This window comes from Marmota marmota, unplaced genomic scaffold (genome assembly GCF_001458135.2).
Source record: "Marmota marmota marmota unplaced genomic scaffold, marMar, whole genome shotgun sequence".
NCBI classification, from domain to species: Eukaryota; Metazoa; Chordata; class Mammalia; order Rodentia; family Sciuridae; genus Marmota; species Marmota marmota.
The window spans coordinates 7,426,822-7,451,395 of NW_026000222.1; the positions used below are offsets into that span (position 1 = coordinate 7,426,822).

Below are 24,574 nucleotides of genomic sequence, written 5' to 3' on the forward strand. Positions count from 1 at the left end.
CCACTGATGCAGGATTTGGGGGCTTTGAAGTCGGTTGTGGAAATTTCACTGCTTTCTTTGACTCCAGCAAATTGCTCCAAAATGCTACAAATGTAAAAAAGACTAAGAAAGCTTTAGCAGCAGCTTAGAGGTGGAATCCCCTTAAGCCATTGACAGAAAAATGTGTTTCTTCTTTCGGTTTTTAATTTGTGAGTTATATCTTAAAATACAGCAATGCAGTCATAGCCCTTCTCTCTGGAGGAGAAAAAATGAAGAGAGAGTCCCATGGCAGGTAGGCAGCACAGGCAGAGGGTCTGTAGCTCTACTTCTTTGACCTTTTGTTGCATTTTGGGGGAGATAGTGAGTAGGGCAGGGCCCCCTGCAGAGAAATTATGTAAAACAACAGGAGGCCGAGTGTTTCCAGCCTGAATCTGGATGCAACTGGGGGTTGAGACATTGGTGATACGGAGCCTGGAAATTCCAGAGACCCTTGCTGCAGGGACCCAGCAGAGGACAGCAAGGGGGGTCCACACCCACTGCTTTGGGTCCAGGGGCAGTGGTTCCTGGCAGTTAAAACTTTTGTTTCAGCAGTTTCCATTTTGGAAGGGAGATCATTGAACTGTGATGCATTGTTGAAAATCTCCCGGAAGTTCTTTCACTCCTGTAGTCTTCTCACACTCCATCAGGTTAGAGAGAAATACAGTGTGGTGGAAATGACCGCTAGCAGCTCCCCCGGCTTCAGTTACCGCCTCCATAAATTTAAGGATGTAGCGCAAATCAGAGGCTTTCAAACTCATTTTATTTTGTTTTGTTTCAGCAGAGGAGCCATTTGTAAAATGAAAGTTTATGTGGGATCACTATATAAAATAGAAACAGAAAGCTGCTGAGGTTAGAGTGGGTCCTCCAAATCCTGGCCCTCCTCCCTCCCCTGGGTCTCCCTGGGCTCCAGGTCAATGAAGCCCAGTTTGAATACCTTTGGGGAATGGTTCTCTCTAAGGGACTATTCTCTGAGTCAGTCTTTGATTCGGGAAAGGACCACTTTGTTTTCTGGAAATTCAGGTGAAGCGGCTTCCACGGTCCTCAATGCCACACCTTCCTAGGCTGGTGGCTTTGGCAAAGTCACTTCCCCTCTCTAGGTCCTTGTGTCCCTAACTTTCAGATGGGGATGCTAAAGCCGGCCTTCTGGAATTCTCTGCAGGTTAACCAACCAGCTGGGTGGCATTTCTTAAGTGCCCATTTCTACTGTCTATTCCCATTATCACTCAGGTGACAGCGGAAGTGTCCAGCAACAACTATGCCTTCTCGGTTCAAAAACACCAAGGATTTTTGTTCTCCGGACTCAAGGGAACCGTATGGTCTGTTTGAGAAAGGCTGGCTGCTCCCTTCTTTTTACCTGTCTGTCCCTTATCTTCTGCCTGTCACCTGCCACTCTGGAAAGGCATTTTTTTTGTTGTTATTGTTCCATTCTAGATGTGATCCAGTGTTCTACTTTTTCTCCCCTGTGCTTAGGGTTTAACAATAGGGCCTTGCACAGAATGCATTCCCAGTAAATGTTTGCTAGTTTCCTGCCCGTGGTGTGCCAGAGCCTGTGTCTCTGACTTGCAGGAGCCAATGGTGTGTTTATTTTCCCAATTCCACATTCAGGGACTGATATTGGCAGTGTGCAATGAGCCGCGGTGGGTGGGATGCTTGCAGGGGGGGATGCTGGTGCTCTAACATCAGAGGTCCCTTCCACACTCCTGCCCACCTGGAGAGCTCCGTCCAAGCACTTACTGCACACCTGCAGCATCAGAAGCTATGTGATAAACTCGGTAAACAGAAAAGTGCCAAACACACAGCAATATTGCTGCTCTGATGGGAAACGCAAGAATGGAGAAGTGGGAGAATGTGGTAGGCTGGAGGCATCAAAGAAGGATTTCAGGAAAAGGGGAGGTGATAGGCACCTGGGAAGAAGGGACAGAATGTTCCGGGCTGTGGGAACAGGAAAGGAGGGAAACAGAGCCAGGTTAATAAGTGAATGACTCTAGAATTTGAAAGGTGAGGAGATAGGCTTGCCAAGGGCTGAGGAGGGACAGAGCAGAGCAGGTCAGTTATGGAAGGCAAGGGCTGGAGGGAGGGATTGGGTGAGGCAGCGCCCTGACGATGGATGCTCAGGTATTATTAAAGGAAAAGTTGGATTCCGTTGCCACCCACAGTGACGACGCCTTGCCTTACAGACACATCCAGGATAATGAGAAACAGGAACCTGCCACATTTAGTGGCTGCCGTTGAGTTGGTGCAGTCCAACTAAGTAGCTTCCCCAAACTTTAGAAATTTAGATAAGTCAATGCAAAAGGATACAAATATAATAATAATAATAATAACAGCAGCTAGGTTTTATGATTTGGGTTTGAGATTGACAGCAAAGGAGACCACTGTGAGGTCCTTGCTGCGTCAATGCAAGACCTGAACCGATGTGTCACAGACATCCTTGATGGTTTCTATTTGGCCTATTGGATTTGGACCAGCACCTCCCTGAGAATCTGGGGCAACGCTTTCTAGGCTGGTGCTTCTCAACTTTGGCCACTCGTGAGATCATCAAAAGCTTTCAAAATCGCAGTGCCTGTGCCCAGCCTTGATGAATTAAGTAAGAATCTCAGGGTGATGCCCAGGAACCCCTGTTTTCGGGTTCCCCAAGAGACTCTAATGCACAGCTGAGAACCACTAACTGCAATAAGGAGCTGATTGTCCCTCTTCAGTGAGGACCTGAATCGCTTAGCTATTTGATTCCACCCCCAGTGTGTCTGATTCAGGTGGCCTGGGGCAGGGGCCTGAGAATGTACACTTTCTAACCAGTCCCCAGGGGATTCAGGAACAGGGATCACACTTCAGCACTGGAGATGTGCTGTCCTGCCGCAGCCCGGCTGGCTGGGCAAAATAAGCGGAGGGTGACGAATAACTTGTGTACTTGATACAGCAGGAGTAGGAGCCCTTTATTGCAGGACAGGAGCAGTATTTATACATTCCACACAGCTTATCTAATTAGCATAAACTAGATACATCAGTCAACCAATCAGGAATCTCTACACCTAATGGCTCGGTTTTGTTACTTCTCAAACCACTCCCTCTGACATTTTGCCAGGCACCATCCAGACTTGTTTATGAACTCTAACATTCCCCTGGCAAAATGCCAGGTGTTATTTTGACTTGTTTACAGACTCTAACACTGTCCTAAGATAGTTATAGCGACATTTGGAAAGCAATCTAATGGAGGGATCAGGTAGACCAGATACCTTCCCAGCTCCTGCATGACCTCCACCTGTGGTCATGCAGTGGGATTCCACTGGGGCAGCATTGCTTCCCAGGGGACATTAGGCAACATCTGGAGATGTTTTTGATTGTCATTTCTTGGCAGAAGGGTACTATGGGTTGAAGCTGGGGATGCTGCTCAACACCCTGCCATGCCCAGAGCGGCTCTCACCACAGTCCACAGTCCAGCCCTGAATGTCAGCCAGGTTAAGGTGGAGACACTGGGTTTAACCTCTCTGAGACTGTTCTGGGGGAAAGTGAGACTTGCTTTTCTAGTGTGTTGCTAAGAATGAATGGGAGCCTACTGCAGCAGTACCCCAGGCAGGAAGTGCTCAGGGAGGGGTGAGTGGTCGTTCTTTATCTCCCAGCTGTGAACCTGCAGGACAGACTTGTCTCCTTCGTGGGCTTTTGTTCTCATCTGCAAAGTGGGTGCTGCCGTAGGCCAACCCTGTGCAGAGATGAAAGGAGAAAATCCTTAAACCCCCTGGAAGAGCTCAGTCAACACTCTCTGGGGCCATCGCTGTCTGTTGTTTCTGTGCACAGACCTTGATAGTGAGGGCTGGCTCAGAGAGGCTACGATGCTGACTTAACTGCTGTTCGATTTGTAGGTCTGTTAAAGAGGTGGGAAGACAGCAGTTTCTAGTTTCCAGGTAGCCAGGACTCAGGGACGGCGACAGCAGGAACAAGCAAGCTCTTCGCCTGCCAGGCCAGATCCGAGACGCAGAGCCAGATGCCATCTCTGCCTGTGCACAGCTGCTCGTGGCTGCAGGGGAACCTGGCGTTCGGTGTTTGCCTGTATTTGAAACCTTAGCCAAGGTTTGTTTTCACGAGAATTTGGTGAAGCAAAATGTTGCCGAGACGAAACACCTCTCGGGGACCCACATCCCGCGAGATAGATGTGTGTCAAGGCCGTGCGTCAGGATGGCTCCCCCAGGACTGTCCATTTTCCAGATGGAGCAGGAATTTGAACCCTGGACTGTCGGACTCCAAAGCTTGGTCTCTTAGCCAGTCTATGGTTCAAGATACGAGTTACAACAGGAGCCCAGAGGAGGACACCGGGGACCACCAGGGAAAATTCACAGACACCAGGTCCTCAGCCTGCTGTGCTGCGCTCCCAGCTCCCAGTGGAACCACAGCCTCAGAGGCAAACTGTCCTTCCTCTAATCTGCCCACAAGATGGATTTTAGCAACTGGCTTTTATTGAGAAACTGGCTTCCTCTTCCCCCACCTTCAACATTCGAAAACAGATTGTCTTCTTTACTGTAGTTCATTTTGCTTTCTGAGGTGATTAATGAATTAAAGATGCAGTGCATTTATTCTTTTGCCTGATTACCATTCTGTAATAAATCTAAGCTCTGGAGTCTGTCGATAGAAGAAGGCCAACCTGCCTCTTTGGAAAAGAAAGGTTTGTATGTTAAGCTTAATTTCCAGTTTTCCAACACAGGAGAAGGGGATTCACATTTGGTGCCTTATAAAACTAAGTGGGAAGCTTCAAGATTCTGTTTCTGGAGACAGGAGGGATTTTGAACACACCTCCCTGGACATGGGAAGGCCTGCTGCCTGGTAGATGGGATTTATTTGTCAGGATTGAGCCATTTATGGAGGGGAGGAAAGTGACATGGGAGGCTTTGTCCCAGCCCTGCACCATCGTTCTGTCCATTTAGAATGGTGTCCTCTGTAGAGCTGCCCTACTACATTTTTTCAAAAGGCCTTTTGCCTCCTGATGAGCCGTGGCTGAGGACCCTTACGAGTCTCTTCAGGTCTAAGGATTCAGGGCAGTTAGATGCAAAGTGAGGGTGGCCACTAACATGGGTAGCTTTGTACTTTGCTCTTGGACAGGGATAATACGGTCCGTACTGAAGCAGGTGAGAGCCTGGTGTGGTGGGATGCCTGGGCAGGATCCGCCATCTGCAGGTGCCTTGTTCCGATGCCACCATTAGGTAGGCAAGATGTGCCTGTGACTTCTTCCTCTCGTGAAGCAGGGTGCCTCCCTCTCCTGACCCCATGCATCACTTGCTGGTCTTGAAACAGGGAGGGCTTGAGGCCACGAGCCATGGCACCTGACCCTTGCTCCTGACCAGCCCAGGCCTCTCTTTTCCTTCTCTCAGCTTTCGTGGCACTTCCTGTGAGATTCAGGAGCTAAATGTCTCCCCGATGCTGGACCAAAAGCTCCATGAAGTCGGACCTGTGTTCTTTCCTCCTGGCCAGGGCTTGTCATGGTATCTCTAAAGGCAGAGTGTTGGCGCTTAATGGATCCCAGTGGGCATGTGTGTTTGAAAAACAATAAGCAGACTACCCACAGAGATTTTCACCTGCCTGAACATCAGAACCGACTGAGTTAGTTTTTTTTTTTTTTTAAATATTTATTTTTTAATTTTCGGCAGACACAACATCTTTATTTGTATGTGGTGCTGAGGATCGAACCCAGGCCGCACGCATGGCAGGCCAGCGCGCTACCGCTTGAGCCACATCCCCAGCCTCCGACTGAGTTAGTTTTTAACACGCAAACCTAGGCCTGAGAGGCAAGAGGAACTGGAGGGCCCCAGGCGGGATCTGTCTCAACTGGATAGTATATGACCTGGAGTTTGTCAGACTTGCAGTCCAATCCGTTTCTAGCTGTGTGACCTGAGGCCAGTGTCTCTGCTTCTCAGAACATCAGTTTCCTCATCTATAAAATGGGAGGGGAATCCTGCACACTTTGGGGGATTTCAGAATCTTTTCAGTCCTTCGGGGAAGTGCTGTGAGCACACATAGGCTTGCTAAGGCTGGGTCGCCATGTTATAGAGAGGTGCTGGCATCTTTTCTGTAAAAGGTCATCAGGTGGTAAGTAATTTAAGTTTTGTGGGTTTTCATATGTGAACATACCGGGCTGTGTTCTGATAAGGCTTTCTTTTTTCCCCCCCTATAAAAACAGGTAGTGGACTAGAATTAGCTCCCATGGGCCACAGCCAATATAGAAGACAGTAATAGGGTATTTGGGGTCTTTAGAGATAGAAAATTAGACTCTGAATGGTGTGAATGATTTGTAATCTCCTCTAAGAAATTCCAGCCCAGAACAATACGAGGTTTTGATTTCCATGTTCATGATGGAAGAAGTACGCTCTCTCTTCTTTCTATCCACGCTGTTCGCGGGCTTGGGATATAGGATGAGGTGGGGCTCCAGGGCCAGGCGTTCCCACAAGCCCAACCCAAGGCAGAAGAGTGCCCAGCAGCACTTCATCCCTCCGTCAGTGCAAGGAGAGCGTTTCAGAAGTGGATTCCCACACGCCTCAGCAGCTGCAGGCCATCCCTTCTCCCTCATGGTGGGTGCTCATCCTGGGACTAACCACCATGGCTTTAGCCTGATCAAGATGCACCTCACAGAGGCCCCAGAGCTGGCGTCTGCTAGGCTTCCTGGGAACCGTGTCGCCTGCGCACACCTGATCAAAATCTTGACCTTCTGAGCAGAGAAGATGGGCATGTGGAAGGGCTGTCGGCTGGCACTGCTGCTCCCTCCTCCCCAGGTTGTCATATGGGTGGAGGGGGCCACTGTAGGTGGCTGCACTTTGTGAACAGTGGGGATCCTTCAGAACCCGCCGTCAGGGCAGTTATGAGTCTCACAGAGACTATTTTACATACCTGGCCCATTGCTAATTCCCTTGCCTATGTTGGGTTTGGCTTTGACATTGGTGACCTTAGTCCTGTGCATTGCTCTCTCACTTTTCTTCCCCATAATTCCTCCTCCCTCCTCCCCTGCAACCAGCCGAACGAACCTGCCGGGGAACAGGTGGAAGAAGTCTTCCCACACGCCCGCATGCTTCCCAGGACCAGTGAATTCTCTTCCCAGCTTCTCTGGAACAAAACAACAACGGAAACCCCTGCAGAAGTGAAGGGGACAGTGGCCACCCTACAGGACCTGCATTTGCTTACCCAGCATCCCTGGAGGCCTGAGGGGGAGGCGGTGGCCCTGGGGAGGGGATCTTGAAAGCAGGGTTAGTTCCACTTGAAAGGGACCCCACCTTCCAGGAAGGCTCTCTCTCTTTGCCTTTGAAATACATGGAATTGTAAACTAGATTAAGAAGAAACTTCGATTCTGAGATAACCATTTGGAGGTGGCTTTACTAATATCCCCAGATGGTTCTGCTCCGAGGAGTCTGGATAACACATTCTGGTTGTGAAACTCACAGGGAGCAAAGGCTCTCTCCTTCCCCAGCATTACTCGGGGTGAAAGGAATTAGACACGACACCTCCTCAGGTCATCTGGGTAGCCAGACCCACGCCTGGCCTGCTTGTTTAATGCCAGTTGTCTATTAAAACATCTAGAGCCATCCGGTAAGAGACAACACGAGCCACATTTTCAATCTTAAACTCACTAACAGCCCCTCTTAGGAAAGTAAAATGAGACAGTGAAATGATTTTCAACATTGCTTTAAACTCATTAAACCAAAAGGATCGTATCAATGCATACTCGATATAAAAGGTAGTCATGAGATACTTCACAAACATCATTTCTGTGCCAAGTCTTTGAACTTTGACATAGATCTCAATTGGATGTGCCCTTCAACAATGTGAAACCCGGTCTGACCAAAACATTGAGGAGGAAATTACCCTGCTTCCGTCTCTCAGTGTAAGGCAGAGAGGATCAAGTAAAATGAGTGATTCGGTTCTTCAGGCACTGACCACATGTCCAGGATTTGGTAGCCACAGGCAACCACGGACAGTGTGCTAAGCCCTGGCGTTTGGGAGTTAACGAGTTGTCTGGTGGAAACCTTCTACCCACTAGTTGGAACCTGAGCTCTGCCTGGTGTCTAGAGGGTCTAGTGCCTCGTGGACACTGGCTTCAGTGTGTGGACATCCACCCAAGAGTGAGCCCCACTGTTGGCCTGCACAGTACATACACCTCGCACCGACCCTGCACACAGTGGGGACTTCATATTTGCTGAGTGGGTGGATGGACAGGAGAAGGGGCAAGTGGGAAAAATCTCTATCTGGTAGAAAGGTGTAAACTGAAAACAGGAGCCTGAAGAGTTGGGTCTTTGTTCAAAAGGAGGGAGGGATCTCATCTGCTTTCTGGACCTGGGGAGGGGACTGGACCCAGAGGGGCGAGGATGAAGGCCTCCTAGCCAGACCCTCAGCTTGCCTAGGACGACATTTCCTCCTCATCTTCCACTTATTCCTCCTCAAGGGCGTCCCAGGCAGAGCCCTGGAGAGCAGCTTCATGGTGAGCAAGGGGCCTTCCCCAGAGCATGGAGCCTTCAGAACGAGGTTAGGAAGGGCTCGATGCTTTGGCCTGGAGACCCAGGTCTACAGGTATCAGGAGTCCGCCTCCTTGGGACTGTGGCCAGGATGACTGAGGACATTCTGAGGTGTCCATTCCCATCCAGGCTGTGGACAGTGTGGAAAAGCTGTGAGCTTTGAGGGAGCCAAGGGAACCCATGTGCCCCCCACCCTGCAGCTTGGTTGGTGTAGGCCTTCGACAAATCGTTCTTGACAATGTCACCCGGGGCCTGGAGACCGGGCATGGACTGCTGTGACGGAGCGTGGTCAGGAGGTTAGCAGAGGTGCTGCTTGCGTTCAGCACTTCAGGGCCAGCGTTTGGCGTCCTGGGTTGGGGGGACGAGGTGGGAAAGGAAAGGCTTTCCAGGGACAGCAGGAAACGTGCTGAAGGCAGGAGGAGCTAAGCGCGGGCCAGGGCTGCTGTGAGCCCGGGGCCATGGCGACTCCTGTAGAGACCGGAGACACCGTTGTGTCCATTTCCAGCCCCTCACGGCTAGCGTGGTGTCTGCCCACTTCAAACACACAACAACTCTGAGCCAATGAAGGCAAATGGTTACCATGATGAAGTCCTGGCTGGGGAGCCTCCTCTGTGAAGAACCCAATGGACCGCCTTCCCTCTTCTCCAGCCATCGGCTTTCATTGGGTTGTGTGGACCACCGCGCCAACTTTGGCTCTGGAGAACATTTTCTGCTCCTCTCCCTAAGGCAAGGTCCGTAATCGCATGTGTTTGCAGACAAAAAGTCAAAACAGTTCAGGTTACTTTTGCGTGTGTGTGTGTGTGTGTGTGTGTGTGTGTGTGTCAGGACTCCACTGATTCAACCTACTGTGTTTTTCTACCCCCTATCCCATCCCAAACCTTTTTGGTCTCTCTGATTTAACCAGTAGCGTCTCCAAAGCCGTATGTGGCTTCAGAATTTCTTTGAAGAATACTATTAACAGCGTAGACATGGGTAGAATCAAATAAATTTAAAAAAAACCCACCAAACCAAAAATAGCAATGCTGTAGGAGAACTTGGAGGCCCCAGGCTTGGCTTCACCACATCTGCCCATCAGAGTGCCAGACAATAACGTGATACGATGGAGAGAAAGGAAAAGAGGCAGAGTGAAAATACAGCGCCGTCAGCGTTTTCCATTTCCGTTGGCTTCTCCAATTTAAAAGGGGAATCATGTTGAACATCTTAATTAGGGATCGTAATGTACAACTTTTTTTTTTTATGAACATCTTGTAATTTACTCTTGAAGTAAATTATAGTCCATTTATCTGTAGTGACAAGTCAATAAAACAGTGGAGGGCCCAAGCTTTTCAATCACCTGATTATTTGTTTCTTTTTAAATTATTGAATGAGGGATCAGGGAAACAGGTAAAAGTACGTGACTTTTAAAATCCATCCCTTGCAGACTTCCCCTTGGGAAGATCCAGTCCGATTCTTGCCAAGTATCCTGTGTTTGGAATTTGCCACTGTTGAGGACAAAGAGTGGCTGGGGCCTTGCCCGTCTTGCGATGTGGACGGCCCTGGGTGATTGAAGTGGTGAACTGAACCCCCGCCAGCCCTTGGCGGCAGTTCATTGTAATGAGAGTGCCATGTCGGGTACTGGAACCTCAGTCCATCCTCAGTGGCTGGAACCAAGGGTCCCCTCGAGCTGTATTCTTGGTGGGGCAAGGCCAGTTTATAGCTAAGCAAACCACAGCCAATGTCCTTGGGCTCCACATTTGAGTTTCAAGAGTGATTCTGTGGTTTCAGAAATGACAATTAAATCAAAGTCCACAACCTCCAAAACAAACACAGGATGGGGGATACTGATAGGGCACACCCTGCATGGGGGTTCTGTGGTGTTCCTGTAGGTTCAGAGAAGCACCCGTGTCCAGCCGAGAACTAACTAACTGTGGATGGATTGCTGGGCTTCAGGGAGATGATGCTGGAGGGCTACTTGATAAGCCCTCCAAATTAAGAAGCTTCCAGAAATCAGGAACCCCTGTTACAACCATGTAGGAGCCAGGTTGACAATCTTTGAGAGCCACAGGGAGGACATTCTTTTATTTTGTTGTCTCAAAGAAAGCCTCTGGACTCTTGGCCTTAACCGCAGCTAAACGCTTGTGAGGGAGAAGGTGTGTCTGTCACTTAGCAGTGTATCCTTAGGGCCCAGAACTCTGTGCCCACTCTTCATGAAGAACCCCCATTCCCACTTCTTCCAGGGACATAAGCTATCTCTGTGCCTCACTCTTTAGGTATAATGGAGTATGATTTGGTATAATTCACTCAAAGTGTGACCCAAACCTCCCTTCATCTCTTGAATGAGAAAATAAAGATAAAACTTTGTTCTAATATTGCTCTTTAATTCTAACCCAAATAAGTGCTGCACTATGATCACATGAAATGACAATCAGATCAGTACAGTTAGCCAAAGATGGTTACTGCTGGGCAACACCAAACCATGGCACTTCCTTGGAGGTGAACTGATAAACTAACCTTCTCTCCTTCCTTCCCTCCCTCCTCTGTCCTTCTCTCCCTCCTTCCTTTCTCATTTCCTAGTCTAACTTAAGCATAAATGGGCACGATTCCCTTTCACGCTCTTTCTGGCTCTTTCTGATGACCATTGTGCTAGTAAAATGGCCTCCACAGACCAAAACAACTCAGGAACAAGGCACTCCAGCTATAAGGCGTGCTGGTCACTTTCTGGCTTGCTCAGTCTGTTGCTCAAATTGCAGGACAGGGCCCTCATTTTGACCTTTGGGGGTGGGCAAGTGACACCAGATGCTTGCCCTGATCTGCTCCCCTGCAGCATCAGACACTCACTGCCTTTTCTTGAATCACCCTCTAGGCCTTGGCTTATGGATCACTTTGGTCATTTGACACTACTAGAGGGTGACCAGGGTCAACTCTAACATAGATCATCCCAATGGATGCTCACAACACCCAAAGACTTGGCCACCATTATCTTCTCGGCTCTGTAGATGAGGAAACAGCCTTAGAGGTTCTGACATGCCCAAGGCTACACAGTGGTACGTGGAGGGCTGGGGTACAATGGTAGAGAACAGCTAGTACCCACAGCCAAATCAGTCCTTATTTTTGGAGCTCTACCTTTGGGCTGACTCTACCGGTGGGTCTATTTCTTCTTGGTCATGGACAGAGCAGTTCTTCTCCCACTCTGCACCTGGGAGCCTAGAAAATTCTGCAACAAAACCATTGGCAAAGAGAAGCTCATTTTCTCCTCCTTCACCCTCAAACTGCTGATTTTGGCCATTGTCTAATTTTCTCCTCCAAAAATGGAAACTTCGGGAAATGACTTTGGCAGAAAAGTCTTGCTTAGCTCTTCCTCAGTAGCCCAGTGTCGATATAGCTGGCACTAGCAGTGGAATTGAATTTAGAAAAGAAAAGATCCTGGTGGTTGAAGCCTGTCAAAGTGAGGGTTGGCCAAAACGTTCTTGCATGTATGTGAGGGTGGCAGAAGCCTGTGACGGAAAATCCCCAACCTAGCAGAGACTTACAGAGTACTTTGTGTTGGGCTCTGCCCTAAGTTCTTCATATATATTAAGCCCTGTGGTGTGGTTATCATTAATTATTTCCATTTTCCAGATGAGTAAATTAAGGCATGGATCTAATCTATAGATTTCATAACTATAGTGGGAATGTGCCAACTGTTCTTGATTTGATGAATAAAAAGCAGAGATATTTCAGAAGCCTGCTCAAAGATTTACTTTACCCACTTAATCCTCACCTCACAATCTCTGTTATTATGTGGTTAATTTGGTCACAAAATATCACCAATTAATTTCTGTACTTCTTTAAGACTGAGTTCCACTGTGAGATCATCCAGTTTATAATCTCCTTCTGAAGGATTATTATTGTGGGTTCAGGCAATGATAACCAAGGACTTTGGAAGGCAGAAAATCAACATAACTCACTAAAATCAATATGCTAAACCAGATCATGGCAAACCTGTTGGACACCCAGGACATGCTTTGAAGAGGGAGCTGGAGCTAAGTGGTAAATTTTGCTATATTTATACCCTTGAGGTTATTAATATTTATGTTCTGTTTGATAGAAATACCTTCCATTGATGCAGCATTGTACATTTCTTCCCAACCCTGCAGTTAATAATATCATGTTGGTAGATTAAATTCAGCCATTGTGGGTATATTTACACCACAGAAATCAGGAAACACTAAAAATGAGGGCTTTTTTTTTCCCTTGGGGAGGCTGATTGTTAAATGTTTACCAGCACACCACTGTTAGAGGTAAGAAGGGGTCAAAACCCAAAGATACTGAATGCATTCCAGAGATCTCAGACTGTAACCTATAGAGTATTGCTTCTTTTATTGACTCAAGTTTCTGAAAAATCCAGAGCCTGGGACAAACATTGAGCGCTGGTTCTTTATTAAGAAGTGCAGCCCAGAGCAGTGTGGGTTAGTGTCCAGACAGTGGACCAGAGGAAGCTGGAAGTGATGCATTGTTGATATGTTGTCATTGTTTATGGCTCACAAGGACCAGCTGTTTATTTCCAGATGTGTCCTTAGGACAGGCCATCAGAGCAGGACATAGAGGGAGTCCATCAGTCCACTCCCCCTGGCAAAATATTCTTCCCATAAGACTTGAATTACTCACATTTTGGGTTCTAGCTTCTGGGGAAGCCAGAACCCTGCCCTTTCTTATTACTTTGTTTGAATCAACAATGGCGGGAGCCATCATAAGTAAGGGCAGAAGCATGAAGGGCCACACTGGGCCAGTCCCTGTTCTGTTAGACAGGGAAGCCATGAGACACTAAGGAGGCACGTGAGATGTACTTCACTATTTTCAAACTTGGAGAGTACAAAAGTCTCACTTGGGGGCTCCCAAGTTGTTCAATGGTCAGTTTTCTGGGCCCATTGTGAGAATTCCATGTCTTTGGAAGAGGGATTGGGTTCAAAAATCATTCTTCCTAATAACTGTCCGGGTGAACTCCACACAGTGGGTCGAGGGGCCACATCTGGAGGAGATGAGGAGACTTTCACTTGTTTGTAAGCATCCTCATTCACCCCAGTTATCTTCCTGTCTTCTGTCTTGTGACATTTCTTCTGAAATGTCCTTCAAACTGCTGGAATTTCAATCGACCCTTGGCAGCTTTTACCACTGGCCCTCAAATTCCCTTGAGATGGTCTTTCTCTTATCTCGGCATCTTTGATGTGGCTCGCATTCTTCCACCTTCCTAATGAGTGAGGACTGAGAGATTACTCTAGAGACCAGCAGACACAGCTCCAGTGACTCAGCCACTTGCTTTTGATTCTGTTTTCCTATCTGCACACTGGAGAGTTTAGTCCCTGCCTCAGTAGGATTGTTGACAAACTGCCCTAGGAAATCCTTCTGTGGCATTGTGGCAGTTCCTGGCACCAGTACATGCATGGCACACTAGCTGTTGTTCTTATTTTGATGTTGCAAAGGTAAGAGCACCGAGAAAAGCAGAGATATCATTGAGTGCAATGACAGGTAGCACTAGAGAGGGACCCTGTGTATCTTGTGCCTTGCTAGATGCCCTCTTAAGAAGGCAGAGCAAAGAACCCCAACAATAACCCGCCTTCCCTTGGGCCTTCTTGGAGGCTGTGGCATGTCTGGGAGCAGGGATGAGACCTGGCTGCTCTCTGACCAGCTAATTTCATCATGCCAGTCTACAGGCTTAGGGTAAGATGGCCAACTGTGTTGCAGGATAATTTGCTGAGGCATCTCTTTGACAAAGGTGCTTTCTGAGCATAAACTGCTCCACTCTGGCTGCCTGAGCTGTCCCCAAAAGGAGGGTTCTGTAACAGGAGCTGCTAAACACTCCCGCAGCCTTCCAGATGGCTCCCGCCAGCCCCACCTCTCATTGGTCCTGGTCTGGGCCCGGGGCTCCGAGTGGCCTGGCTCTTTGATGCTGCCCAGCCAAATGCTGAGCAGTGCAGTTTTCCTGTGCAGCACAGAGTCAAGGGGCCCTGGCAGCCCCAGGGATGCCTACTGAGTGCCACGACCTTTGTCGTTTTCCCATCACTTACTACTCCAACTCTTCCAGGTTTGGGATGTTAGTAACCCATTGGGCAGGTGGAGAGATGGAGATCCAAGCTTCACACGGCTGGGAACGGCAGACCCCGATTCACCTACAGGCCAGTCTCCACGCTCCTTCAACTGTGCCCTCGTGGAAGTGGGCAGGGGTCACCACATCTTCCTAGTCTTGTTCCCAAACCCAACTGGTGCAGCCAAATGGAGTCTAGTTGATTGGGATCGTGGCAGACCTACAGCCACGGCTCTGCTCATTTATGTCACGGTTTTCCAAGGCCTCACTGCGCCAGCCTGGGACCTGACTCCTGTAGACATGGCCACTCAGGGAAGGCATCCCCTCGGCGGTTCTCAGTCAGCAGCAGATCCTGGTGGGAGAACTCAGGCACACAGCCTGGGAAGGCTTGGAGAAGGAAGGCGAAGGATAAGGGATGAGCTCCTGCCCTGCGCCCTGAGGGGATGGAGGGGGAGGGAGTCCAGAGGTGGAGGAGGTGAGAAGGGGTTACAGAAGAGCAGCACCTGACACGAGTGGGAGGACGAGGGATTCTCCAGTCACTGGAGATGGCACAGTGGCTTCAGGAGAGAGAATGGTGAGTGCAGAGACTGAAGAACCAGGGAGCAGGAAATTTCCCAATAAATAGCCAACATTTCCCCCTGTCCCAAGAGCAGGTGCCACACAAGGTCTGGATGGACAGGCGGGTAGGTCTCAGGGCAGGTGGGTACCAGGGCAGGTAGGTCTCAGGCCTTTGTACCATGCTAAGGAGTTGGAGATTTATTTGTTTGTTTGTTTTGGTACCAGGGATTGAACCCAGGGATGGTTAACCACTAAGCCACATCCCCAGCCCGATTTTATATTTTTATTTAGAGAAGGGTCTTGCTGAGTTGCTCAGGGCTTCGCTAAATTGCTCACGCTCCTCCTGCCTCAGCCTCCCAAACCGCTGGGATTACAAATGTGCGCCACCACGCCCAGCCTGGAGATTTATCTTACAAACAATTTTGGAAGATATAACTTTCTTAGAATCCCGATTTGTTAAACAAGACAGGAGAAAAGCTGGTTGAATCAGGCTTTGTCCGCCCCCTTTTTCAGATGCTGCAAGATGACCCACATTGGCACCAGGCTTCGGAGAGACAACAGGGAACCACAAGGGATCACTTTCAGAAGAGTGCCAATCTGAAAGAGAGGTGTCCACACTGGGGACATGGCCAGTGTAATCAAAGCATCACTTCCCTGGCCATGCCAAGGGCCAGGCAGAGAATCAACTAAGTTGAGTCCTTGCTGAAGCCACCCAAGTTCCTCCCTTGAAGTTGACATTAATGACCTGCAGTTGTTGAGTGTCTTAGAGCTCCAACATGCTTTAAAAAAAAAAAAATCTTGAACTTTCTTAAAAATGCAGAAGGCTACCTTGCAGAGTGGGGCAGCCTCAGCCTGAGGTGGGACTGACGATGCTCACTGTTCTGGCCTTGACTGAGTTTACCCAGCCAGAAGGGGGAGAGTCTCTGCAACACCGACCACACAGGAGCAGATGCCCCCTGGAGAAGTGTGCACCAGGCCTGACCCACCGTGACTGGCCAGTAGACGACAGACTTCTTCAGCTGTCCTGGCTACTCAGCGTCAACCTGTGAAACAGCTGGCAGCAGCCACCATCGCCCCAGCTGGGTGGGCTTTGCATGTATTAGTGTTTTTATTCTTTGAAACTTCCTTCCAAAGTGAGTGATACTGTTCTTGTTTTGCAGATGATAAAACTAGGCCAAGACGGTGTGAAGGCAGAGGGGTGTAATTATTTCTTTTCTAAATAATGACACATGCTCGTGGACATCCCACCCTCCTGGAGTGCATACTAGTAACTGGTTTCTGAACATTCTTATCCCAAGAGGCTTCAGGGGTGTAGACACGAAAGTGTGAGATTCGGAGCCCTCAGACTCTCGGATCTAGACCTGCCTGTTCTGTCTTGCCCCAGCCCACCTTTGAGGAGCTGCCCTCCAGGGGAGTACCCAGCACCCCAGGGCCTGATGGGGGGCTGGGGTATCTGACGGGCATTGCTTCCTGAGGGGGATGTAGGGAAGTCCCAAGACAGAAAGGGACTTCGCACCGTGGAGCCGTTAAAATGAAACAACCTTTTCCAGGACGATACAGGACTCTCCATTGTCAAGGCCATCCAGGTAGCCGAGGACCAATTAATGGTCGCAGGAGACATCACGCTGGAATCCTGTCCTGCAGAATTGTCTGATGATGCATCTGTAAACCCAGAGATTCAAGATCAACCACCAACGTGTTCCCTGACACACACACACACACACACACATATACACACACGGGTGGTTTTACCTTGCTATGTCTTAAGTTCCTTTTCTCTCTGAGTCTGAGATATGAGTAATTCATTACACAATTGGATTTTACGGTTTGTTTATGTTGATTCCGATTACAGAATAAATGACTACCTGGAGTATATAGAAAAAAAAACTAATGAAAAAACAAGCATCAATCAAGAACATTTATGAATAAAGACTTTAAACATCCATACTTAGAAATATATATGATATTTAGAAATAGATCTGAAAAGACTTATGTAATGTGTTTTAATCAAATCTTGAAGAGAAATTGACCAATAAATCAAATCTTGAAAAGAAATTGACCAATAAATCAAATTTGGAAAGAAAGTGACAGATAAATCAAGTCTAAAAAAGAAAACAACCACTACATCAAACCATGATATGTTTATTAAAGCAACTGATCTCAGGGTTTTTTTTTTTTTTTTTTTGTGAACCTGTTTCTTTGGTGAGCCCATGTATTAAGAAAGCATTTAGGAAACAAAATGCTTATAGTATGTATGCTATTTTAGATCTCTGTCCCTCACATGCACACACAGATAAATAGAATTTTTAAACCAAACAGATGGTGAGTTTGGGATAGATGAAGAAAAAAGGTCAGAGGTGTGCATCCCTGGCTTTCCCCTGTGTGGATTCCGGGGTTTCTGCAATGACATGCCCTGTCTGTGAAACCTGCTTTTAATACAGACCTTTTAGCCATCTGCAGTTGAACTTCCTGGAATCCAAGATGGCTCTCAGGAATCTTAATCTTTCCCAGTGGAGGTGGCTCTATCAATTCCAGAACAACCTTTTGCATCTGTATAGCAATGTGCAGGATATAATGTTCCAATTGACTTTAAAATTAATTCTTAGGGGTTTCCACAAAGGTATTTCTAAGTGTATTTTCAAGATCAAGGCGAGTGAGTGTGTGTGTGTTGGTGTAAGTGTGTCAACTTGGAGACTAGCATAGACTTAGGATGCATGTTAAATATTTAGATGAGCCTTTAACAAACTGATTGCATGTGTGTCTATGTGTGTAGGTGCAGGCATGTATGTACATAGGGGTGTGTGTGTGTGTGCGTGTGCATGCGTGTTAGTGCATGTGAGGGTGTGTGCTCGTGCATTTGGGATGGAGGCTGCCTCTGCACCTCTCCGTCTTCTCCTCACTGTCTCTTTGCCTTCACCCTCGTGCACCTGACTTCAGAAAGGAACATTTGAAAGAAAAGCCTTCAGGCTGCCATTCACGTCCTATGACCATGTCAGCTACACGTCCTGCCCCTCCCAACACCCATGTGAGTTAAAATTTCCAATGTCATTACTCCCAAGTGTGCCATTGAGATTATCAAATCATATGTCCCAAAATCTGGCTAAGAAAATATGCTTGCCATATTTATATCCCTCATGTAGTTTCCCATTCATAAATATGTCATGCATCTAGGCTCCTTGCTGTCATTTCCATAGTGACGTTAACCGCGGGCCAGCTGTTGGGGTAAGCTTTTTATGTGCCTTTTCTCTTCGGTCCACGCACTTGCATCTGGGGTAGGATCTCTTGGTTACCCCATTTCCCAGACAAGGACACTGAGGCAGAAATAGAAAGTTACTTTTCCCAGATCCCACAGCTAGCCATTATCAACAGAGGTGGATTTGAAGCATGTGTGCTTCCAACCGCGATCTGTCCCCTGTCCACATTTAATAATCTTGTGAGCCTACGACCACGCACCTGATATCTTCAGGGACAGCGCTTAGCTCCTCCTCTTGCTCCTGACCAGATGCTGCTGCTGCACTCAAGGACAGCCATGACACAGAGGCTAGTGTTCCTGGCTGCCTGACTCCTTCTAAGAACCAGTTACTGTGCCTGACATAAACAAAGTTGCTTTTTCTTTTTTCTTTTTATTTTTAAATTTGTTTTAATTACTTAGGCAGGTTGGTTCTCTTAATGCCATCAGGATCTTATGTAAAATGGGATAGTTCTAACTTTTAAAACTTTCCTTAAAGACAGACTTCTCTGCTTCACAATCAAAACTGATCCTATCACTTGTGCGTTCCCAACCATTCCATATCACCCCACTCCTTACAGAAAATGGTATCAAGTAAAGCGTGTGATGGCAAAGCTCATTCTCTCAGTGTGAACTCAGGAGTCAGCCTAAGTAATTCTGCCATTGATTTTGATTTTCGTTTTTGCTACTAAACAATGTAACATCCACGATGAGACGACTTGGGTTACTTTACAAGGTGGACATAGACCAACATGCATAAGGATGGTACTTCTTTGTCTTCAGCTAATGAGGTCAAGTTTTACAGCCATACAGTCCCCTCAGCACTTGAATGACAGTAGTGACAGTCACAACAACTTAATCTTTCCCCAATAGAATGGTATCTATTTCACTATTCATTTTTTATTTCATAAAGAAAAAGTTGTCTGTATTTAGGGTGTTCAGTAGGAGGTTTTGAAGTCTGCTTTGTGAAATGGCTAAATCGACCTAATTAACACATGCATTACCTCACTGGCTCATCATTTTCCCCTGGTGAGAACTCTTAAAATCTACTCTCCAGCAATTTTTAAGTATACATCGTTACCAGCTGCAGTCACCCACCGTGGTGTGTGACAGAGCTCTTTAATCTGTTGATTGACAGTTTGCACGCTTCGTCATCTTCTAGGCCCCCAGCCTTGTGACCGACTGCCTTTCTACTTTCTGCTTCTACCAGTGTCCTGATCTTAAAGTAGGCTACCTAGAGATGTTTTAGACTTGAATACTGATCAAAGGTAGACCCAATAATAGGATGTTTGGGAGGGATTTGCACTGATACTTGTTTCCCTGCAAAAAAGTTACTGGTTGATTTTGGAATGCCCACAATTTTTTTTTTTTCTCAGACTGAAATCATTTTACCTCCCATGGCTTATAAAAGTCTGAATAAGGGCCGGCTTCAGGGGCAGGCAACATGTGCAGCTGAACAGGGTTCCGCACTTTAATGTTCCTCTGACCCTGACTGACACCTGGATGACCTGGCACTGCCATTTTGCACTCTTAATTAAGCAGACTCCAATTTTGCCTTTCTCACCTTCCTCCCCCAACATTGTGTTCAAACCCAGGGCCTTGTGCATACTAAGCAATGCACCCGCTCCCTTATCCAAGCAGACGCCTAGGCCCAGGTGTCTTCCCCAGGTTGGTTTTGCCTGTGCTCTAGTAAACCTTATGCAGTCTGTTCTTCCTTCCTCCTCCAAGCCTTGCTTCTCTCCCTCATATTGTTTAAGAATAGAATCTAAAACCATGGAGGGAAAGACTCAAAGACGACCTATTTAATATTCCAGAAGTTACAAAAGAAAGCAATCAGGAATGCATGCCGAGGAAGAGCATGGAGAGCTGTCCTGTACCGAGGGCTCTGAAGGTCCCATCCCAAGATGGTCTGGATTTGCACAGAACAACAGGGGCCTTCAGGGGGCTCATCTCCACCACACCCAGACACAAAAATCCCTAAAAGCATCAACCTCACCTATTACTAGGCGAGCAGCTCTTTTTGTAATTCAGGTTTGCCATTTTGGGTCGAGGTCATATAATAATATTAACCAATTTACAAATATGAATGTAATTAATGCACAGTATAAATACACCAACCAAAATAGTATTTTTAAAATTTTTCCCTGGCCTGTTGATATTGAAATTTTTTAATAGAAAAAAATAAGGATGGCACATGATTTAGAAAAATAAAAAATTGAAATTGCTCATCATCCCTGAATCCCATAGGACTTTCTCAGGTGATGGAATTAAGTTCGAGATCTACTACTATCAAAACAGCTGCAGCCTGCCCAGTGAGACTGGAGCATTGAAAATGAGTCTACCGTGAAAGAAACACTACGTGCTTAATTGTACTTCATTTTAATTACTTAAAATTTTAATTTCTATTGTATTACACAACATGAGTCTCAATAGTTATTCCTCTTATTTTGGCATCTGCTCTTCTATTCCGTGTTGTAGCTCATCTCACTGCCAGCTATGTGGCTTTTTAAAACTAAACTTTATAAACATTTTTCATCTCTTGGTCCAAGAAGATTCAATGATGGAGAGTCTCTCGGTGTTGGACTCCATATGCCGGTATAAGAGAAAGGGCTTGGAAATTTCTCAGCTGTAGACCTAGCATTGACATGTAGACAAGCCTGAGCCACAAAGTGTGTCATCCCAGAAGATGGAGAATTAGACAGGGAGCCATACTGTACTTTCTTCTCCTGCCCAGAGGAAACGGTGAGAAGGAGGAGGGCCGCCATCTTGAGAACACCCTGCCACTGGCTGAGCAGCCAAGCGGGCTCAGCCACAAGCACTTTGCCTAAGCTGCTCTTGTGATCTTGGCATGAAGCCTTCCCTGCAGGATCCATTCCCATTTTAGACACGAGGCAAGTGAGAACACCCAGAAGGCAGCTTCCTCAGGGTTGTGTTGCTTGCAATGGTGCAGGGCTAGAGTTGAACTCCAGTTCTCTCTGGCTCCAAACTCTACTCCTTTCCACTCTTGCATGTCTACATGAGAGACTGCAGAATCATGTTGACAGACACAGGTAACACGGGCAGGGACTGCCTTTGTCTCATCCTTTTAAATGCCTGGGAAGAATCTGCTTTTATCCCAGTTGTCCCTGTTCATGATGTTGCCACCTGAATGACTTTGTTGAGCGAAACATGAAACTCACAGCGACATGGTTCTGCTTTTAAAACACCTGAACATTTTTTTCTGAATTTTATTGCTTGTGTGGTTGAGTGAGAGAGTGATGGAAAGAGAGAACAACACACGGGACACGCACACGCAGGCAGCATCCTGCTGTCACTCAGTGGGATAGTCTCTTTTCTATAGTATGGCAGCTTCCACTGACTTGTGATGCAAAGGCCACCCGGAGTCTTAATTATGTAAAACCAAGCACCCTGAAACTCCTTTCTTAATGTGGCTCGTGATCTCTTCGCCAAGGTCCCTGGAGTCTCAGCAAGGCCAGAGACAGACAGTGCCTGGGAAGGCTGAGGTTGAGGGGTGAGTCCCACGGGGAAGGAAGCGAATCCCTCCCAGCCCAGGAAACCCAGTTCACCATCAGAACTCAGATCCCAGATAGTCCAAGTTTGCAAGACCCGCTGAGCAAGAGCTGCTCTGCCCAGGTCATCAGATCTGGCCTCTGCCCACGCGCCCTGCAGAGCTTGGGTTGGAGGGGAAGGAAGAGCTTCTCCCCTTGCTCACCATGCTTCCTTTTGTTATCCAGGGCCCTGGAGAGGTCTGGGGGTGGGTGGAGCTGGAATCTTGCCATAGGCCTCAGTCCCTCTGACCCGAGTTGCTTGGGAGACACCAGTCTGGAAGCTGGCCTTGACTCTATCTAATCCAACAGGCACTTACTCATCACGTGGTCCGGTCCCAAAATAACACGCACCAGAGGGCCTTGGGGACACCAGGCCCAGGGACCGCTTCCTGATGCGTCCCACTCAGGGGCACCAAGGGCTCCCTTGGCCTTCCATTTCCTCCCTGTTGGCATTTGCTCTCCCTCCCTGGGCATTCCTGTTCAGGTTGGCCCCTGGGGGCCCAGTGTCCCACACAGACAGTCACTCACTCACTACATGGGCTCTCACTAGTAGGTGCAGGAAGTTGTCACCAAGGACCGCAGCACTTGGAGTCAGGAGAACAGGGACAAACCAGCTCGGCCTCTTACTCTGAAACCTGTTTCCTGCCACAAGCAAGTTGAGCTGGCGCCAGGACTGAACCTCTCTTGTCATTATTTCAAAACCTAGCCGCTCAGCTGAGGGACAGAGCCCTGGGAGGACACTTCTGAGCCTGCCCGCCGTTCACCAGCTTGCCTGCTAGGGCCCATCACCTCCCTGCTCCAAGCCTCAGTATCCTCATCCTTAAAAGGAGAACCATTCCTGGGTGGCAGAGCTTTCTTTGGCAGGGAGGCGGGGACTCATAATGTACATAGAGTCCCCACTGTGCCCGACACAGATGCCTCAGCATTACTACTTCACTCAACAAGGATCTGAGTTCCAGGCACACATATTTTCTGCACCAACAGGTGCATAGTCTGACAGTTATGTGAGAGCTTTTGGAGGCGACAGGACCCAATAATTCAAGATTATTTTCCCCTATTCTGGAACATGTGGTGGCTGTAAATGCACATGAACTAATAGCAGCGCAGCAGCATCGGTTGCAGTAATGGTGGTGTAAAATAGTAGTAATGGCAGTAGCAATGGCAGTGACACTATGGTAACAGTAGCGGGAGCAGTAATAGCTGCAGTGGTAGTAAGTGCCAGCAACGGTATTATCAGCAGTGGTTGTAATACTAATAACAGCAGGAGTCATAACCGTCATCGTGTGTGAATGTAGAAACAGCAGCCGTGGTAAGTAGAACTAAAACTGGATTAGAAATGGCAGCCGTTAATATTCACGGTGGTAGTGCTAGAGCGCCCAGGTGACTGCAGCAGAGCATGCTCTTAACCTTGCATCTACCCTGTGCCAGACACTGCTAAGCTCTTTCACGGACCAACACACCTAGACCTCTCCCTTCTCCCAACAGCTTGCAGGTAACTTCTCCTCCCCACTTGCAAAAGAAGAGGTGGAATCCCGATGCTCGTATCTGAATGCAGAATCCTTTACTTTCAGCCTGTGCTGTGAAAAAGTCTATCTGTGTCGTCCACCCAGACCTTCACAAGGTCAGGCCACCTGCTCTGTGGTGCACACCAGGAAGCAGACATCCAGCGTGGGCCACGGCTTCACGTAGGGGCTCACAGGGCATTCCTGATGGGCCACAGGAAGATGGGCCGGGTGGGAGGCTGATGGCAGGAGAAACTCACAGGGGTGCCCAGTCTTCCAGGGGGTATTTCCTGAGCTGGCTGGAGAGGCTTTGGTGTGTGGACGCCCTCAGGGGCTACCTGTGTCATGATGACCAAAATACCTGACAATAACAACTTAAAGGGATGAAGTTGATTTGGCTCATAGTTTGGGGGCTTCAGTCCATGGCTGGCTGGCTCCGTTGCTCTAGGTCTGGGGTGAGGCCAAGAGTCTTGGTGGAAGGATGTGGTGGAGGAAATCCGCTCAGCTCACAAGGACCAGGAAGCAGAGAGAAAGAGAGGAAGGAGCCGGGGACAGGATATAATCCCCAAAGGCACGCCCACAGAGGCTACTTCCTCCCCGAGGCCCCACCCACCTACATTTCTGGTTGACAGAGATTCCATGACTGAGGTCTCAGTCCTCCCTTGAGCAGGAACACATGAAGATGGAAGTTTCTCCCAATGGGGGCTCAGGAGGAACTGCTCTCGTCCTATTGGCTTAGAAATATATTTTTTTTATTATAGAAATAGTATAGTCCAATACTTAGAGAACAGAACAAAGGAAAAACTGAAACTCATTCATAATACTATCAGAAAAATATCTCTGGAGAAGGTTGCCACTTAATGCATACATACTTCAGAGCGTTTTACATGATTATGATCATGTGGTATTTATACAGTGAAGCAGCCTGTATTTTTCCATGAAGTTTTAGGCTCTGTGTAATTACTTATTATTAATTATCTCTGAAATCATTTTTAAAGGCTGCTGAATCTCATTCTTTATAAATGAAATAATTCAATCATGAAGTTATTATTGCACGTTTACATGTTCTCCCTTTTTCTATTACAAATAGCACTACACTGAACATCTTTATACAGAGTCTCTATTTCTTTAGCATGAATTCTAACACATAAGATTATTTGTGAAAGGGTGGGTTTTTACATCTCAATACATAAAAT

At 47.6% G+C, this 24,574-nt stretch overlaps 1 protein-coding gene across 1 annotated transcript in view; it reads left to right on the forward strand.

The window, feature by feature from the left end:
• Maf (MAF bZIP transcription factor) overlaps positions 1-16,986 on the forward strand; it is a gene marked incomplete at its 5' end in the record, with an annotated part of 42,253 nt that extends 25,267 nt beyond the window's left edge. Inside the window, one exon of the mRNA XM_048792411.1 lies at positions 15,613-16,986. Coding sequence (XP_048648368.1) covers positions 15,613-15,700 — 88 coding nt within the window. The remainder of the gene's footprint in view (positions 1-15,612) is intronic.
• Between the last annotated feature and the right edge of the window lie 7,588 nt (positions 16,987-24,574).